Genomic DNA, 20000 nt, shown 5'->3' on the forward strand with positions numbered 1-20000 from the left:
CTTGTCCTTTTTCATTCGACTGTACGTTCCTTCGCAGACAACGGAGCCATTCCGCAGAATAACAATGCTGTCTGTTTCTTTCAAAAACTGCAACTGATGAGTGACCAGAATACGTATTCGCCCGTCTAAGAACTCTTTGATGCATCTATCAAACAAATGTTTACCGACCTTGGCATCCACTGCACTGAATGGATCATCCAATAAGTAGATGTCCGCATCTGAGTAGATTGCGCGTGCCAAACTAACTCGTGCACGCTGACCACCACTTAGGATCGCTCCACGTTGTCCAATCTCAGTTAGATCACGTTTCGTAAAGCTTGCTATATCTTTCTCCAAGTCACAAACATCGATAACCTTATTGTACTTTTGCTCATGGAACTCTTTACCAAAAACGATGTTGTCTCGCACAGTACCAGAATAGACCCATGGCGTTTGGGAGACAAAAGCTATTTTTCCAATACAAGAAATTTTGCCAGAGGAGATTGGGATTTCACCTAAGATGGTCATCAACAATGACGTTTTGCCGCTTCCAACTGGCCCTGTTATGCCCACAAGTTGCCCATTAGTGGCATTCAATGACACATTATCTAAAGTAGGAAGCTCTGACGTATGGCTCCAAACACATGTAACATTCTCAAGAGATACCTGTGGATTGATGTCCTGACCTGCTTGTTCCAGTTTCTGAGCACTAAGCAAAGCCGGTTTTCCATTTCGAAAGCTCTCAATTCTAATAAATTGGGGTTTATACTTTCTACCTTTGAAGTAAACCTCTAAAGTAGAGGGATTGTCTTGGTAATCCATTTTGCGCGTTGGTATGGATTTCTTTTCTATTACGTTTTGCATCCTACTGCATGCAGTTCTTGCATCGGCAATGTAGCGTAATGCATCTGCTATAAAGATCGTGACTACCATCTTTATGTTAGTTAAGAGAGTGAGCAATGTAAAGACTTGAAACGACGTCAGCGAAGCATCTTTGAAAAGCAGAGTCGTGACTGAAATGAATCCTGCCATGGCTGAGCTAGAGAAGAACAGGGCGTAGATACTGGAGACAAGAAACCCTCGGATACGAATCAGTGAGATTTCCTTTCTGTCAAAATGAAAATTGAAACACATTGTGTCAATAATACGACATCAAAACTTTCACTGGTCTCAAAACGTTAAAAACAGGGAAGATATTTCAGTCTCTGGTCTCTGTAGTTTTAAGTAACCATACTCACAAAGAAGTTTTTTTGAGCCAGCCCGTGATATGTCCAATTTTTTCTCGCATTTTGATTGGTCCTTACTTATGATCTATTGCGGGACAGACGCATAGATGACGTCTAGAGACATTCCATGTAGCCGTGGGTCTGTTCAGTACTAGATTACGGAAGACGTCAAAATGGCAAGAACATCAGTGACACACTGGCCTAACGGCTGTTGCGTCACTTTTTTAATCTTACCGCATTTTGACGTCATCTGTGACGCACGACAACATGGAATCTATTTATTACATGGAAAACGATGAGAGAACCAATACAACTCGCGGAATTCCAATAGAACATGGCTGGGTAGCTTTTTAATTGCTGATAATTATGTTCGACTTTAGGCTCAAAAACGCCAACATCGTTGGTTTTTGAATATCAATGTCAGTTGCTGTCGTTTTTAATGAGCGATAGTAAACTCGGATGAGCCACGTTGAATATTCGCTCAAGGATGATAACAGGCTGTTGGCGGGCGTTTAGCCTAAATGATTGGAAAGGCACCAATTTAGACACTAACCTCCTTATTTGGGCAACAAGGTCTCTAAAGTTCCATTCCCAGGCGTACATCTTAACCACGCGGATTCCTGTAATGATCTCTTTCATGGTCTTCAATCGTTTGTCGGTCACAGCAGCGGACTGTTGGCGTATCTTTCCAGCCTTGTGAGCTGCAAATGATCCATACGCAACAACAAGAAGAAAGAAAGAAGCTCCTATTAAGGCTTGCCATGCGACTAAGTACCAAACAAGAACCATGGAGGCAACAATGTCCAGTGGAACAAATGAAAGCTCAAAAATACCAAAACCCATTTTCTCAATGGCTTGAGCATCGTTGGAAACAAGATTGATAGTGTTTTCTGAAATGGTATCTTCTAAAGTACTTCTATTTAGGCTACGAATCTGGAAAAGAAGGAAAATACAATATGTCTTATTTTATAATCAGAGGTTGCAGCCGTTTTCGATTGAGTCTCATCAGACTGAAACCAAAGTAATCACACCGACTGATCACAAATGACACAGAAAAGCCAGTGAAAAAGTCAAAACCCAAAGCAAATACATGTGTCCGACGCAAAGCGCGGGAAAACGTTTGCGAGCGGGTCGCGATTGGTTTCAGTTTTCCTTCGATTCTGATAGGACGACAAAGTGGCGCCTGTTTTTTAATCCAATTTCCTGACGTGGGAATGCAAAACCAAGTAAATACCTCAGTAAGCTGTTGATACCGTCGAGATGATTTAACAGGGAACTTGAGCAACGACGACAAATTAGCTGTCGTCGTTCGCGTTCCTCAGACTACGCAAAACTCGGTCATTTCACGTTCTTGTTTTGCAGAGGACGGCAAAGAAATGTGTAAAGATTTATAACGCACGTGCGCAGCTATTGTTTCGCTCATCAAACCTTTTGTTTGGTGACCAAGCCCGCTCCCAGACTCTCTGTCCTCTGTCCTCTGCCTCCCTTGTCTTTGGGGGAAAGGCCCTGGTCGCACTAGTCACGTGACCACCCAGAATATGGGTGATAAAAAAATCTGTTGGGCGGGAGGGGTGGCAGAGTGTTTTGATTTTTGCTGTGACAAACTTAGTGGATTTCAAATCCTCAAGCAGTCGCCAAACGCTACCCTCTTTATCGGGACTCGAAGTCGCATTTTGCCGAGGAATAATGCTACATTATTTCAGCCGTCTCCAAAATCTAGAAAACTTTCGTTCACAAAGAAACTCGGCAGCCGAATGGAGCACAAATCTGACACAGCCTTTTCGACGGTTTGCACATGTGTCTTGATATCTTTGATTTCGGAGGTAATTTATTTATTCTTTTGTGCGGTATCTTGGATGTTAAAAGGTCTTAAGTACTGAAGCTGTAATAAACACAAGTACAACGCTACATCGAGCACATGGCGGACCTGAGCCAAGAGCGCGTAGATCTGACGTAAAAGCACGTAAACGAGGCTACTAACGTACCCAGACTCTTGTCGGCGAGAGTACAAAATATACCACAAAAAGTATTTGTCATACGGCAGATTAGCCTAGTGTCCTGACTCGATTTACAGCAGTGCATTTGTCGACATAAGCGCACTTACATATTTCATGTGGATTAGGTTTATGAAAGTTTACATTTAGACGGATGTATAAAACACGGTTCCTTGGCATAGTCAAGAATTATATTTTGCAAAATGGTAAATAAAACATAGTTCTATATGGCGAACAATGTGCCGAGAGGGAGCCGAGGTTAATTCAGGTAACATGAAACAGCGAAACAGGTTTACCTCTTAGTAAATCGACCGGCTGGAATTGAAATCAAAGTGATACCTCAATACGCTGGATATGTATAAATAGATTTCGTTTGACCTGTGTGAAGCTTAGAATACGGACTGGAAAATTTCAAAGGTGTATTTGTCCCTGTGTAGTTCAATAAAGCAATGACCAGCGATCGCTTTTCTTTCGCTTCAGTTGAGATCGACAAAAATTATTCGTATACTCTACCTCGGTGGAAACGTTTGTGTTTGTGTCACAGGTGGTTTCGTGACAAGCCGCAACCAGGGTCTTTTTCCCAACGACAAAGGGAGGCAGGGGAGAGAGAAATTACCATGTCATGTGCATATATCAAGTACAAATGATAGCTTTTCCTTTCGTGTTACGCCTTATTAGAGCCAGATTTCTGATCAAAATTACTTGCCTTTTTATACACTAGTCCAGTCATGGCTACTTTCAGTTTGGTCGATATCATATCCATCTTGAAGACCCCATGATTTGAGCATGAAGTCCTTATGAAGGTAACGAGAGAAATACCAATAACAAACGGCAGCGTTGCTGTGTAATTGATTTCTGTAGAAGTGGAAATGCTTTTCAAGAAGAACCACACAATCAAAGGAAAAATACTAAATGCTATAGAATGAAATAGCCTGAGGAACGCTACAATGACATAGTCTCTGCAGGGAATAACTCTCATCATGGCCCTCCACAGGCGAGGCTTTGTTCGGTTCTGTTCAGACGCTCTTTCCTCTGCCAGCCATTCCCTCTCCAAGTCAGCCACCAACCTTTCTGCTTGATTGGACGTTTCCACTGGAAACAAGTGTTTCTCTTCTAATGGTTGTTTGCTTCCGAGTTTCAGAACATCGTTTATCCAGGAAGCAGTCAGCTGCGAGAGAAAACTTGCCTGGTCTCTCGGATTACGAACGAGAGTATCTTCCATTTCTCAATTACAATGGCCTTCTGCGGAACCTGAGAGAAGTAGGCGAGAAAGAAAGAAAGAAAGAAAGACAAGCAAAGTTACAAACGCAAAATCGTTTTGTACTCGTCTTTGACTCTCTACGTGCAGATCATTTATTGGTTCAAATCGTCTAGAGGTATAAATAGTTCTTACAATATTTTACTTGGCCCATGAAAATCTCATAACCTTAGAGAGAATAAGGATTTTAATAGTTTGATCGGTGTAGGTTTTTACTTGAGGTATGAAAATTGCCCTGGCTCATGAAACCTGAGCTTAAAGAGAAAGAGAGATTTCAATAGTTTTATCAGTGCTTTGTGCTGTTTGTTTCTACATGGGTGCGGCTCGGTTCTTTTCTCTTGCGGATATGTTCTTACAATACGAAACAATGTTTTGCTTCGATTTTCTTTTCTTTAGACATTTTAAATCCATTCTCTGTTGCAAAAACGATGACGATCCTTTTAAGAACCGGCTTTGGGTCATTTTAATGAGGCGAATCTCCGGAAATTTCTAACTGAAACTCACATTGAATCAGACCGTGATTAACACATTCTTGTCCCCAAAACCACCTTTCGCTCTCCACCAGAGCGGCCTTGACATGGGGAAAACGTGATCCGAAACAAACATGATTCGATTGGCTGAATCTTGGACTAAGATTGTTACTACACTTGTAGTTTCAACGCCCGGTTCTTTACTGGTTGATTTCTCCCTAAAATCGTTCGATTAAAAAACATCACTAAGCTTGTGTAACTCCCATACTAAGCTTTATGTTACGGTATTTTTAAAGATCGGTCTTCTTTTCCCGCGAAATAGGTCAGTTTAGATCTTCATGAGCGCGTAGATGTCTGCCCATTCTTTTTAGCCCTTATGGTTATTTTGGGCAGGCATTACTCTATACTAATTTAATGTTTATTGCAATTATTTTATAAATTGTGAGTACAAATAAATGGTTGTTGTTGTTGTTGTTGTTGTTGTTGCCTCAGGTTGTTTTTGCTTGAATCTTCCGGTGAAATGATGACGGAAACTAACGTAAGAATAGATCTTAATAACAAAAATCGACAACAATCGATATTCCTGAAGACAGGAATAATCGATTGCTAACGATTTCTGTCAATCGATTGATTTCCGATATCGATTTTTATCGATTAACTACGTCTGGTTTCACATATCAATATTCTAACAGGGCTTCGAGGCTTTCGGGTCAAAATTGTAAATTTTTTCAGTTTCTTTTGTCTCTCAATTCCCAAAAGAGACTTGGATGCAAAGAGAACAACACCAAATATAGAAGTTTTTCCTGAAAGCCTCGGAGCCATGTTAGAATATTGATATATCGAACGTGGCCTATTGAAGAACAGTTTTTCAGTGAATCATGACCAATAGGCCCTTTGCAGCTGGGTCACGGGACCAAATTTTTCCTAGAAAATTTTTATATTATGGGCTATAACTTGAAGAATGCCAGAAATGGAAAGAGCGCATCGAAAATATCAAAATGGCCAAGTTTGAGGCCCCTGACATTAAAGAGTAAGTTTATACGACCGTTTGAATTTTCGGAAAATTTAGAGGATTTGTATGGAAGTTGTTGCTGGAGAGCAAGGTCTTGCTCTCCAACAACTTTTTCCATACAGATCTTCTTATTCTTTTAAAAATTCAGACTGTCATAAAATCTCATTCTTTAATGATGGGGGCCTCAAACTTAGCCATTTTGATATTTTTGACATGCTTTTTCCATTTCTGGCATTCGTTAAGTTATAGCCCATAATTTTATGAAAAATAGGTCACGTGATGGCTTAGTTGCAAAGGACCTATTACGATGTTAGGCTATTGTGTTTTGAAAGTATTGCGCTAAACGATCCCTCCGTTGGACCACTATTGTAATGAAATATAATAACCATTTATAATCTAACCACGATAGCATCTATTTCTTACATCATAACCTGAGTTAATTAGTAACAGTGACTGGACCGAGTGGAATACCATTCAGGTAGTAATCGCGCGAGTAATTTCAAAATCGGACGAGCGCGAAGCGGAAGGCCGATTTGAAACTACAAGCACGATTACTCCCTGAATTGTACGACAGGTGATCTAATTACTAATTAATCGTATCTATAACAAATTTTGGAATTAAAAATGTCTTTTGAAAACTTCTTTTGAGCGAAAACGTATGTAACGCGTTTCATAAGTTTTGAAAACTGTAGGAAACATTGCAAAGAAAGCCATTAAAGCGTGCGCAATTGACGGGCGAATCACGAGGGTATCCAATTACAGGAGTCCAATTACAAAAAGTTCAAATTTGATACCTGTAATTGGACACCCACGTGATCGCGCGCCGACTGCGTGGCAAATAGGCGCGCGGAGAACCAATCACGATCGAGAATTTTGTTATAGATACGATTACACCCATAAAACGGCAGACGCACAATCAATCGTATGGAAATGTTCAGTTTCTGGCATGAGGCAAACCAATTTCGTTGTTAGGTTATGAACCAGGCGAAGTCAATCGATAAACCAGTAATCGATATCAATCGATAACAATCGATACCAATCGAAGATTGATATCGATTGCCGTAACAATCAATGAAAATCGATGAAGAAAAAAAGTTGTGAGTTCGATTGTTATCGATTGCCGATAGTAATCGATTAAGGATTGATTCGATTGGTATCGAGTGTTATCGTAAATTATTTTTGTCCTTTTACAAGTTACACTGATAGAATGTTTGACAAAATTTGTGTGTAATGGTTTTAATGAGTCATTTTATCATAACCTGCGTATCTTTTACAATCATCAACAAAATAACGAGAACAGAAACAACTAACAGAAACATTTTGGGCTTTAAATCTTTCTTTGGAAGAAGCCCAGGCCAGAGTAGCAGTGCAAAACCGTCCAGTCTCATTGTAGCGTCGGCAGAGTCAGAGTCAGTGTTCTACTGACTTCAGGAATTATTTCAGTAATTTACATTAGGAAGCAAACGCGAGGATAGCTCTCGGAGTAGGCCAGAAGGAATTACACGGTGGCGAGAAGATATGAATTTTATGTTCGAGTCGCAAGAACAATATCTCACTCGTTCGCAGCGCTCACCCGTGAAATATTGTTCTTGCTACGAGAACATAAAATTCATATCTTTGGGCTAACTTACAATGTTCTTTCTATTATATAGACATACCGATAACGGCGTTTTTGACGATTTTGCGAAGATTTCTGACCTCTTTCCAAAGGTTTCCGAAGATTCTCCAAAACTTGTCCGAAGGCCACACGAACGTTGCCGAACATTTCGGAAATTTTTCGAAGATTGCCGAAGATTGCCGTAGAATTTCGAGGAAGACCCGAGGATGTTTCGATGATACACGAACGAATTTAAGTACAAGTTGAGAAACAAACTTGATATCAGTGAAATCTTCGATGTCTTCACTAGTGAGGATATGGAAAATACGCCACTCGAGTCTCGGATATGGTTTCGTATGAATTTTACGAGTGGTGCATTTTCCAGTATGCATTCGTGTCTATATAATAAAATCTAGTGGCATGGCAGTAATCACTTTGCTGCCATAAATATTTACCAGGAACAATACATGTAAAAGAAGAAGTAGTTTTCAGGATGCAGTCGATAGCGCAACAATGAACGGACATGCCAAGATTCTGCTTAAGACCCCAGAATACCTGGAGAAGAGATCACTCCACCTGGACTTTGAATCCTTAGTTTAAAATCGTCATGTCATGTCATGTCAGTAAAAATGCTGAAGATGAACACCTGTCTCGTGTTGTTCCAGGTACTATTTTACGCAATAATAAAGCCATCTTTGAATAGTCTGGGTGGTTATTGTCGATTTTTATTGTCGGCTATTGTCGATTTTTGTCGGAAACAAACGTAAGAATAGATTTCAATAACAATTTTCGACAACAATCGATATTTCTCAAGACAGGAGGTATCGACTGTTATCGATTTTTGCCAATCGATAGCAAGCGGCAATTGATAGCGATTGAATCGAATGATTTCCGATATCGATTTTTATCGATTGACTACGTCTGAAGGACCGTCGATAAAATCAATTACAAAATTAGCTTTTACTTCTTAGTGGACTAAGTAAGTAAGTAAGTAACCTTTATTAAAACACGATAAGTAATTAAGCCTGCAGCTTGTGGGGTCGTGTGTAAACAAACAATAAAGAATAATTACAAAATAAGAATTAAAAAATTTACAATGAAAGATCTAATCTAGTTTAAAGTGCACCTAACCCCAAAAATGTTTTTTCGCTAAAACGAATCTCCTTGTTATTTGAAATAGTTCTGCGAAAAAATTTTTGGATTCCGTTAAATCCTCGATTTTCTGTGCCCCGACGAAATCTCGAAAATAGCTCCAAAACACCGCCATTTTGTTTCACGACCGAGTTTGAGGAGAATGGGTCTAGCGGCTCTTGTGACGTCTACCCAGGAAGGTTGGATATCTCACGTCCTCTCATTTCCTTCAGGATGGTGCAATACACATTCGAAAAGTGCGCAGAAACGCCTTCCAGAGGTGCTATCGGCTGTTGCAGCAATATTCCAGATTTAAAGAAAGATATACTGTACAATTAACTGACGATGATCGGCTAATGGTGCAACAAAGACGTAAACGATGGTTGATTTTGTCGAACCGAAACAAGCGAACTGAATCTGTGAGAACCATTGAAGAACTCTCACTGGAATTTGTTCCGCAGACTTTCGAACGCTATTTTCATAAATTTTCTGCTTAAAGCTAACCAGCAATTTGTAGAAATACTACCTACAACCTATATCTTCCAATCCCGCAGTATTTGTAACATACAAAGTTGTGTGATCCGATCATGATCAAGAAGCGTTATACTGATATGTAAATAGATCGCAACTGTACGCCGCTAACCAACACTTAGTTCTCTTTCGATTTAGATAAAAGTCGAAGATTAATCCTTTAGAATTACATGATAACAAAATTGTTAGACTCACAGAGTTTTTCGAAGGTTTGGAAATCAGCAGTGCGACAAAGATTCTGTGATATAGCGTCGAAAATATGACCGCGTAACATGTGCGGACCGCTTAGGGAACACATCCTTTTCGCTTATCCGACGAATTTCGCTGCAAACTTTGAGAACAATTTACATTGGTTATTTGGAGTTACGACTTAAAACGTGTGACAATGTGAAATCGGTAATTGTATGAAATGTTTCCTTCCGCCTTGCTTCCCGCAGCTTCAAAAATACAGGTCCAAACAATACGATTTTCAATCGATCGAAGCCAATGTTTTGGAGGTCATCAAGTCTCGAAAACTGCGACACGTACGTCGCTCTTATAAACATGAAGCATTCAACTGAAAGTAAAACACAAGCTGGATTTAACAGAACAATCACACCTTGATAAAATACATTCTCGCTAAGGACAAATGTAAACGGGCTATAAACACGCGTGGGAATCTTATGTTTAGTTGACGAAATTACCATCCAAAGCAGTCCTTGAGTTTTCTTTCCTGCTTTTCGTTTGCCTGCTCCTCCACTTCGTATCTAACTTTCCATTCCTAATATACAAGCAACTCGTCCGCAAAGAAGTCTTCCCCGTCGTCACTTGAAATATTGTAAATTGCTCTCAAAGCTCTAAGCAGTGAGTTCACAGTTGTCGAACGTGCTCGATCGAAGTTTATTTCGGAGTCTTCCGAATCGAAACTTAACTCTGACTCCAGTGACGAAAAAGAAATGATTCTGAGACAAAACTTGGACGTTTTAGTCCCAAAATACATCGGAACGATTAGTTTTGTGTTCCATTTTCTCGAGCAAATACAGAGAGTTGACTGAGGCGCCATTGTGTTTGGTTCCTGGGTAGACGTCATCAGGTACCGCCGCCCCAGACTCCCTAAAACGCGGTCGTGAAACCTTCAAGCGCGACTTTGAAAGGGCATAGAAAATCGAGGATTCAACCAAATTCAAAAATTTCTTCGCCCAAATGCTTCGAATAAAGTCTAGATTCGTTTTAGCGAAAAAAAAATTTTGGGGTTAGGTGCACTTTAAATCAAAATTTGCAGCTATTAATAATTTACCTAATTATTGACATTATGAGACTAAGGCCATCCCTTTTTTTTCTCTGTTTAGCGTCGTCCGACCGACCCAGATTTTCGTATTTTCAAAAAAAAAAGTTACACAGAAGGCAATGAAGGCAATGACACATGATTTCAAACAATTGTCACTTTAATCTGAAACATAAGCAATTTTTTTGCCTTACAGACTTTTAGTTTTTCCCTGTTCTCGTTTGATTTTAACAACGACGTCGACTTTTTCCTTCCTCCATTGCCGCGATGTTGACTTTGTAACCACACCTTGTTGTTTCCAGGCTCCACGGATATCATGCTGAGGTACCGGACCTCCTAGCTCCAGACTCCTTTTCCAATTTTTTTTATTTATTTATTTTTTCCTTTTCCAACCGACCGACCCAAAATCAGAAAACGTATTCGATAATAAACGAAAAAAAAAGGGGATGGCCTAATAAACGTATACCAATAGGCACTCGATTCATCTTCTGCAGTATATATTCGGAAAGCTAATGTCCCTGACCAAAGTAAGATTATTGATCATCTTAGAGAAGCTGTTTACACTGTTCGCCATTCGGCATCCAATCCGTAAAAAATTCCACAGAATTGTACCTCTGTAAGATACGGAGGATTTCTTGATATTTGATTTAAAATGAGGGATTTCCAGCTTAAGGCTGTTTCTTAAATTATAGGAGGATTTTGATTTTGCAATATGTGCAGTCATACAGGGTGGTTAATCATTGTAGTACATTTTATAAATTAGTTTCAGAATGGAGTTCTTATAATAGGTTCTTAGAGTGTCCCATTTGGCCCTGGTGAGGGCTTCAACTAATGGTAGGTCTTTAGGACTGAATGCAATATCTCCAGGCAATACTAATGAAGCTTAATGAGCAGTAGTGACTGTTTTAACTGATACGTACGGGTGCATGAGTATCTGTTATGGCACAGTGGCAGGGCGTATTTTAGGCTCTGAGGTAAACCAATACTCCATTGACAAGTTAGCTCAAACACGAAAGGATAAAATGCGTTATACTTCAACGCAGACTTTAGTTTAAATTGCGTCGAGCGAAAAAATATTGACTCGAAATATTACAATCAAAGGTATTAAACAGCTCATTTACAAGAGAAGATTACAATTCATTGGTTAAATTCAACAGAGCATATCAGTCCTTATAGTTCACTGCTAAATTTTCTCCGATTCTTATCGATTTAAATTGATCACGTGAGACGATAGTCTTCACCCGCGGAGAGACACTATCAGCCGATAGTGCCCGTCCGAGGAAAATACCCGAATGATTAGTACTCGTCCGTGAACATGTTCCTGTAAACAAGCGGGCTTATAGAAAATAAACAATTAAAATTGTATTAACTGGGTTTTCGTCTGTTTTCTTTTTCAAATTTTACATTTGCCTTTCACGCCTTTCATCAAGAAAAAAAGTTGAAAATAATTCAACATGATTTTTGAACTGACGCGCGGAAGAAAATTCAGTGGTGAACATTAAAGACAATAGAGTGTTTATGTCTCGGAACTATCGGCCTGATAGCTGCCCTTGGAAATTTGATGTTCTTAAAACTAGCATATTTGTTTTAAAAACATCAAATTTCCGGTTGACGACTATCAGCCGATAGTTCCCCGACAGAAACACCCTATTGTTTGAATAGAGGCATGAGATATTGGTAAGCTTGGTACTATTTCATCGATTGATGAAATCGTCGGGATCCTCATGCTTGCCGAGAATGCCATCAAGGATGTTAAGTAATCGATTGGGTTTAGTCACTTATAGTCTGTGGTTATCCAGCTTAAGACATGATGTAATATAGATTGTTAAAAATTTCTTTTCTGTTTACGGACGCTTCATTCGGGGATTATAGCTGTTATTAGTATGTGATAAAACGCAGTAGCGGACCTTAAATATGATGTGAAATGTAAATCACTTACCTGGCAAAAATCAGCTCAAGTTATGGCGTAAATACAGTAAATGTGGCAAGGTCTATCAAACGATTCGTATCTCAGCTGAGCCAAGCGTGATCGTCACGCGATCTTTTCTCGTGGCCCACAACTTGACAGCTGTCAAGGCAAAACAAACGGGAGTTTAAGAAGCTACGACGGCGACGCCGGGGACAACCTGCAAATCCCTCGATACTCTTAGGTCGTTTAGTTTGTTTCTCTTTGTCCAAACCACTTCGAAACTGAATATGGAACACAGTACAAAATTCGAAATATAAATTATAAAAATTAGCCGTTGTGGTTTGCGTTCTCCAGACAACGCAGAATTTGGTCATTTCACGTCGCTGTTTTGCAGAGGAAGGTAAAGAAAAGTACTAAGAATTATAACGTACGTGCAAAGCCATTGTTTTGCTCATCAAACCTTTTGTTTAGCGACGTTGCCGTTACCGTTGCCGTCGTGGATTTCTTAAGCTTCTTAATATCAGCCCTAAGTGCCCGTCCGAGGAAAATACTCGGATGATTAGTACTCGTTCGTGAACACGTTTCTGTAAACAAATTTCTTTTGTGTTTACGGTCGCTTCATTGTGGGATTACAGTTGGTATTAGTACGTGATTCAACGCAGTAGTGGAATATAAATATGATGTGAAATGCAAATCACTTACCTGACAAAAGTCAGCTCAAGTTACGGCGTAAATACGGTGAATGTAGCATGGTCTATCAAACGATTCGTATCTCAGCTGAGCCAAGCGTGATCATCACGCGATCTTTTTTCTTGGCCCACAACTTGACAGCTGTCAAGGCAATACAAACGTTTAAAGAAACAAACTCACGGCAACACAAAGAGATCTGACAGGGAGAAAAAATCCGTTCACTTGAAGATAAATTTGCTCCCGGCAAAACATAATCAACTCACGGAAAAACAAAATTGAATTACGGGGAACTCAAGCGCCAAAACAGAGAAAATGGGTTGGTCAGCAGTTGTCATTTTCAAATAAAAGTTCTTTCGTGTGAGGAGTTAACGAAAACGGCTCGCTCGGAACTGCCATGTTCTTGTCAATTTTCTCGAAATATTTTCTAGCAGTTTTGTCGTCCCCTATTTGTGGCAACCGTTCGAGGTGTTTTCCCACTGAGAAAGGGCTTTCAAGGTCGCGTCTCCTTATTGGCTCAATATGGGACTTTTTTTCCTCAACCACACGATTTACGTTATCGTAGACGGTTGGCTTGGAGGTGCAAAGTCGAGGTGAAGTGCGAGAGGAGATGAGTGGGTTCCATGAAACGTTCAGTGGATTAAAATACTATAAAATATCAAACTACGTTGTATTAGTATCTACCTTTATATTCTTTATTGAGACATTTTACTTTAAAACCTTATCTCAAGCTTTGTAACAGTTTCATAAGCCGGCAGTCTCTACCAAGGGAGTAATAAATCGCAACCATTCAAAAATTAAGTCAAGAAGCAACCTCGCCAAGATTTAGGTCTTTGCGATTATTCATTCGCGCGTTATTCGGAAAAGTGTTTTACCCAAATTTAAAGAGCGTTATATGGAGACGCCGTGTGGGTGCGCTTCCGAAGGGCGGCCGTGAACTAACAGAAACATCTAGCAATGAGTCTTGCCATCGAAAAGAAAAGTTATTACTCTAGAGTTCCGTCACATTGAAATTAATACTTCTTCTAGTACAATAACTGTTTAGTTAGCAAAACGTTGAGCAATGACTCATCTTTTGACCTACTCGAGAGCCTTATTGGGCTGCCATTTGATGTCACGCAACGCATAAACTTGGAAATTCACACGTGCTCTATTCATAATGAAGAACCTGTCAGGCTTAAACGTTGCAAAACGTCAAGTTATTAGAGGGTCTTACATCTGATGAAACTAAAACTTCACAAGGATTGGTAATTTTTTTATTTTGGAAAATGATAACCTCAGATGAAAACCGGCAATACAAGAAAAATTCATACTTCAGTTAAATTTCAATCCTGGGTTAGGACCGGCTAACGTTAATTGTCATCCGAACACCCCGCTCCTGAATACAACATGTAACCCTCAGAAAACCCCAGAAAACGCTGAATTCCACACACAATGCTCAGCGCACAACGAACAGGGAGGATACCTTTCACCATTATCTTTCACTCTTTGTCGACAAATTCCTTAGTCTCCTCCGCAGCCGTTTTTTGGGATGTCACGCAACGCTCCCCCCAAAGAAACGGCTGCTCACATCCGAACCACATTCTTTTCCTTTTGTGTTTGTGGTTTGTTTGCGCTCTGTTGAACAGACCAATCACATAATAGCAGTGTGAATGACGTAAGCTTTCGCGCGAAAAGGTCTGCGGTGCGAACACGCGAGGGATTTCTGGCTTTTGTTTTACGCCGCACGTCGCCAAAAATAGGCGGTGTTCGCAGGTTGCGATCATGACGGACGAAAAAAATTGTAAATGAAAGTCCTAAGTACAAGTGCTTCATGTGCTCATCGTTATGTTCAGCTATAAATGAGACAATATATATTTTCTCGAAATGTCAAATTGTAAGCGTCAATCAAGGGCCAAACGCTTCCTACAGATTGTAATCAGGCCGGAAAGAGCGGCATTCAGAACTCGATGTCAACAAATCGAGCGAAGCTACTTGATTTCCTGGTTCCTTTATTAAGTTAAAATAGATATCTTCCTTCTCGACAGTAATTTTTTGAGTTGAAAGCTTCTAATAATTAACGTGAACTTTGAAGAGTCTTCAGCTACATAGAAAGCTCGTGCAAGCGTCGCCGGTATTTTTCGGCGTCCCTAAACAAAAGGCGGAAATCTGTATGTTTATTTGTGACATCTCCCACGACGGGATACAAAGATAAAAAACACTCCCTGATTGGACAAGTTTCAAAGGGCGAATTTGGCGCGAAAACGTTCTTGAAAATGGAACGGAAGCGGTGATTGGTTAATTTCGTGAAAGGAATGTTGTTCGGATGTGAGCAGCCGTTTCTTTGGGGGGAGCGTTGCGTGACATCCCAAAAAACGGCTGTGGAGGAGACTACAAATTCCTCGGCTTTTTTAGGCTTCCGAAAAAGCTCTGGCACAAGACGCCATGTTCTCTTTGGTCAGTAGAAGGAAAGTTCAAAACACATGTGCGATATGATTTTTACCTAATATTTTGTTCGTATGCTAATTTCCAACGTTCACAAAAGCATCATTGTTATCATCTCTATTGGGAAACTTGCAGTCACGTGTTTTATCAGGTCTAAAATCCCGATAAAAAACTGCTGCTCGTTTATTAAACATGACCAGGAGCCATAATCGGGGACGGAGACCATAAGCGCGCGCCATCTCTAGCATTGGGGTTCTCCCCATGATATGGGACAATAATTCTATTTTTAGAACAAATTGCGCCATCGCCTGCGGCACACGCGCGTACATGCTGCGAGGATTTTTGCGGATGTCGCGCGGGGGAAATGGCGTCCGAAATTCCCGAAATTTTTCATGTTTTTGGCCCACAACTCGGCGCGTTTACGTCTGTTGGAATTTTGCTTAAGTATTTTCGTCGTAAGCTGCTCCAGTGAGTAAGACAGTGTCGAATTTAGGTATGTTCCGCTGTAAGCTTATATATATCGCTGACCAAGTTGTGTTCCGACGGATGCTTCTTTTACATGAGCTGTACATTACTCCACTTTAACTTTCACATATGTTGGAGATTAACAGCTTTTCCATTACACAGCAAAAAACTAGCTGGATATATTTAGATATAGCAGAGCTTCAGGACTTCATAGTTTCCTAGCTCCTCTTGCCACACGCTTGCGAGGAATTTGTCAGTCTATCGCGACCGAAAAGTAGGACAAAATAATTGCTAGTTTGAGTTTCGCTTGAATTGTAAGCAACGCTTGATGTTTCATCAAGGCCCAATAACTTTACGTCCGTAGATACTGCTCAGTTTTATTCGTGTAAAAATCCAGTAAATTCTCTGTTGTCGATGAATGAGAGCGCCCGCCGATGCGTGTTTTGTACAGTCAGTAAACATGACAAATTGTACTTCCGCTGCACTTTCGTGTGAAAGCGTACATCGAACTCAAACAATAACTCTATAGTTTTTAAATATGTTTGAGATTGATAAATGTTTGAGAACATATTAAAAGCTAAGCTGAAAATATGTGAATAAAGCAGAAATAATCAGCAAAGTTACGATGAAACTTTCTTTAATCAACTTGGAATAACGATTTCGATTTTGTTGATCGAGTTATCAAAACTCCTTGTCTACTATCATTTTCGCAGTGTAAAACTTCACTATGCCTATGTTTAAGAAACACACATGTTAGTAGCCTTTTTTGCGTTCGTGAAATTCGTTACAGCATCTCAGCACAAAAGATAACGAAAGAAATCTTTGTCAAGATTTGTTGACAATTGAAAACTCCGACTCGGACTTGAAAGTGCACGAGCTGCACTATGCAAATGAGCTAATTGAACGCGTCAGACTTTCCTTTCAAAAACTTTTGCAAACTCACCAAACAAGCAGAAGCAGTAAGAAACCGTCACTGAAACAGGTTTTGGTTATGATGAACCATTGTCTGAGAAACTCACAAACTAACTCGATACCAGAGTAGAGATTTTCTTGCTATATTCTTAAGTCAGAACAAATGCAAAAACATACGCGTAAGCTTACAACTAGCGTGAGCAGATCTTATTATTCATTCCCGGCGCGAGATTGAAGTCTTGTTTTCGACCCTGTAAAACCCACCTTTTCCGTTAGCTCAGAGCATAAAACTACATATAAGCGCCCTGGTTTGTATTCCCTGCCTTATTCCCTGCCATCGCTGTGAAAAATACGTAAGAGAATCTCTCAACTCTCACCATTTGATCGCGCAACGTGACAACACCCACGCGAGAGCCCCCGACATGTGCGTGAATCCGCGCGGATATATGACGTCAAGATGGCGCAATTTGTTCTAAAAGTAGAAAAATTGTCCCACATCATAGGTGCGCGCGAATCCCGAGACTTACGGTCTCCGTCCCCGATTATGGCTCCTGACATGACTTAAAAGCGGAGCTCCCATAAAATCCTAATCATCTACTGAACCCAAAAACCTTTAAAGAAATTCAGCAATAAAAATAAATTGAACAACAAAACAAACAAACAAACAAACAAAAAAACAAAACCCCATATCACTACATCTGAGTTTCAAATACCCAGCTCAAGGCAAGTGTGATTTGAACCGAAGAAATCTGGGAACTAGGTACATGAAAATAAGGTCACTTTGCGATCCGCCATCTTTGTTTTGCAGGTATTGGATACTCGACACTTGCAGCTGTTAGAGACGTCTACTTAACGCGATAAATCCGAGCTCGCTAGCAAACAAATCCGATTTTCAAAATACAAAACCGGCATGCAAGTCTACATAAGCTCGAGCGCTTGATAGGAGACAACCCTGAAACATGGAGCCCAGATTCCGGAAATCGAAAACCCGAAACCAGAGTTATTGAAATTGAGAATGACAACAGAAGTTCCTAGTAGCCTACGGACTTGAAAAATTGTTTTATCTTGAGTCATTTGTAAACATTAAGACATCGAGAGCTCCGCAACGCGTCGCACTAGTTTGCTGGAGAGATAGGTAGACGACAATAGAAACAAATCGTTTGGGATAAGTGGCCACAAATGTGACGAGTTTAATTGAAACTAAGGTTACAAACAAAGATTAAAATCTTTTCAGGAAAGGTGGGGTTAAAACTTTCGCCACCACTAAAATCTAAAGTAAAATACTACATAAGATATGTTGGCAGTCTGCAGGTCGGTGACCGGGGAGGTGGAGGGAAAAAGACCAAATACGTCTGAACGCTAAAGAGCAGAAAAGCTCTTCTTACGATGATGGCAACAGTAGAAAGGGGCCGCGTGTACGAGATAACCAACCTTTTGTACTTAGCTTTGACACGCGCCCATTTTTCATTGGACAGGAGACTTCCATTAACTGATAAGAAATAGGAAATGCCTCGCGATAAAATAACATTATGCTTTCGGTTATCGGCATAATGTTTCTTTTTTTCTATCTAACGTTGATAGTGCAAACGAGAAATATAGGAGTGAGCAGAAAACTTTGCAGGTCCAGGCCTACGGGCCTTGTATTGGTGGAAAGACTTGAAAGAATTGAAAATCGATATTCAGAAACGGGAGGAGAAGACTAACGATTTACTCTACAAATGTCATTTGTTCTTATGGAGAGTTAAAGCTATAAGAATGAAACTAGGATGATTTACAAAGCACTTTCCGTTTCTCGTTTTCCAGACCGAAGTTTGTCTTCCTTATAGGTGGGCATTGAAACGATGCTTTGCAAAATAAGTAAAGGCTTTAACCTGAAATTATGTTTCATAAAACCTTAACAGAAAAGATGGTCAACCGGAGAAATGATCGTCGAGGGAGATGTTACAACAAGACACCATAACGGCGACTCAAGCGAGGCGGCGTCGGACGATATCGAGACCACAATAGAAACTAAGGGCGTACGATGCGAGGCATGTTTTTTACGTACTTATACAACACATTTAATTTCTAATCGAAGAAAGCGTCTACTATAAAATAGCTCAAACACTTCAGCGATGACAGCAGAAACTTAGACAAAACACAAATACCATTACTTAGCTTACTGTGCGTTGAGTAAAATTTTGTGTGCAGCGCAATTTTGCTTGGTGATATATCGCTACGCAACAATATCTCGATGACCAGAAGCGATATATCGCTGAACAAGAACGATATATTGCTAAGCTTCATCGATATTAAACAAGGTGAACACTGTCAGTACTCAGGGAAATATCGCAACTATTACAACAATGGCTTTGCGATATTTCGCGTAATATATCGTTTCAAGCAAAATATCATTCAAATATCGCCGAAACATCGCGAATATCGTGACATTAATCGATAATCGTTTGCATTAATTTTGCACAGTACTGTAGAGGTTTCTCCATTAATCGTTCGAAATTATCCTTTTAGACGGATATCTTCCTGAAGGAAGTTACTGATAGTTTTATCGTAGGCAGTTACATTAAACTGTTCGTTCTCCTTCTCTAATTGGAAACTTATGTTAATTTCTAGTTAGCAGTTATTAATGAGCGTTGCTTTGTTGCATGATGTTATGAACCACAAGTTTAGATTTGGTATTTCCAGCTATTCTTGCTCTGCAGTCTAGCCTTAAAGTAGCAAGTCTTTGACGTTTTTCAGCAGTTGTACAGATCTTGCTACTGGTCAGGAGATATGTTATTCAGCAGGTGTAATGGTTGCGTTCAGTGAGGTGTTCGGCTTTTTTTCCCACAAAACGATTTAACCTTGCAGTTACTGCGTGTGTAAAAGTGGCCATCCTGGATTTGATCTGTGGTGGTCTTCCCATACTGAAATCTGTATGATTGAGCTGAATCTACTAATTTTCCGTCTTTGACTCTGTTTTTGGAGTTGTTTGGTGTTTTTGAGTCTCTGGAAAGCCAATTAAAAGCGTAAAACTTTGTAACGCCTGACAACAAAATCTTTGAAACAATTGTCTTTTCTATTTGCAATAAATATTATCTCAGTTAGGCCCTTAGCAGGGCATGAAAAAATATTTTGAAATCCAGTTGCCCAGTGAGCCAGTAC

General features: G+C 40.0%; 2 protein-coding genes across 3 annotated transcripts in view; both read right to left on the bottom strand.

The window, feature by feature from the left end:
* LOC110040182 (ATP-binding cassette sub-family C member 4-like) overlaps window positions 1-13518 on the bottom strand; it is a 26566-nt gene extending 13048 nt beyond the window's left edge. The window contains exons 1-5 of the mRNA XM_089277621.1: window positions 13074-13518; window positions 12402-12530; window positions 3906-4450; window positions 1759-2138; window positions 1-1087 (exon numbers count right to left, since the gene is read on the bottom strand). The exon at window positions 1-1087 is cut by the window's left edge and continues 265 nt beyond it. Coding sequence (XP_089133747.1) covers window positions 1-1087; window positions 1759-2138; window positions 3906-4421 — 1983 coding nt within the window. The 5' untranslated portion in view covers window positions 4422-4450; window positions 12402-12530; window positions 13074-13518. The remainder of the gene's footprint in view (window positions 1088-1758; window positions 2139-3905; window positions 4451-12401; window positions 12531-13073) is intronic.
* A 4500-nt stretch (window positions 13519-18018) lies between these two features.
* LOC110045392 (ATP-binding cassette sub-family C member 4-like) overlaps window positions 18019-20000 on the bottom strand; it is a 22400-nt gene continuing 20418 nt past the window's right edge. For both annotated transcript variants that reach the window (XM_089278305.1, XM_089278304.1), the window contains exon 9: window positions 18019-20000. This exon is cut by the window's right edge and continues 966 nt beyond it. The gene's annotated coding sequence lies outside the window, so the exon portion shown is untranslated.

Source organism: Orbicella faveolata, unplaced genomic scaffold (assembly GCF_042242905.1).
Source record: "Orbicella faveolata isolate gen_17 unplaced genomic scaffold, um_ofav_v1 contig_46, whole genome shotgun sequence".
In the NCBI taxonomy this organism is placed as follows: Eukaryota; Metazoa; Cnidaria; class Anthozoa; order Scleractinia; family Merulinidae; genus Orbicella; species Orbicella faveolata.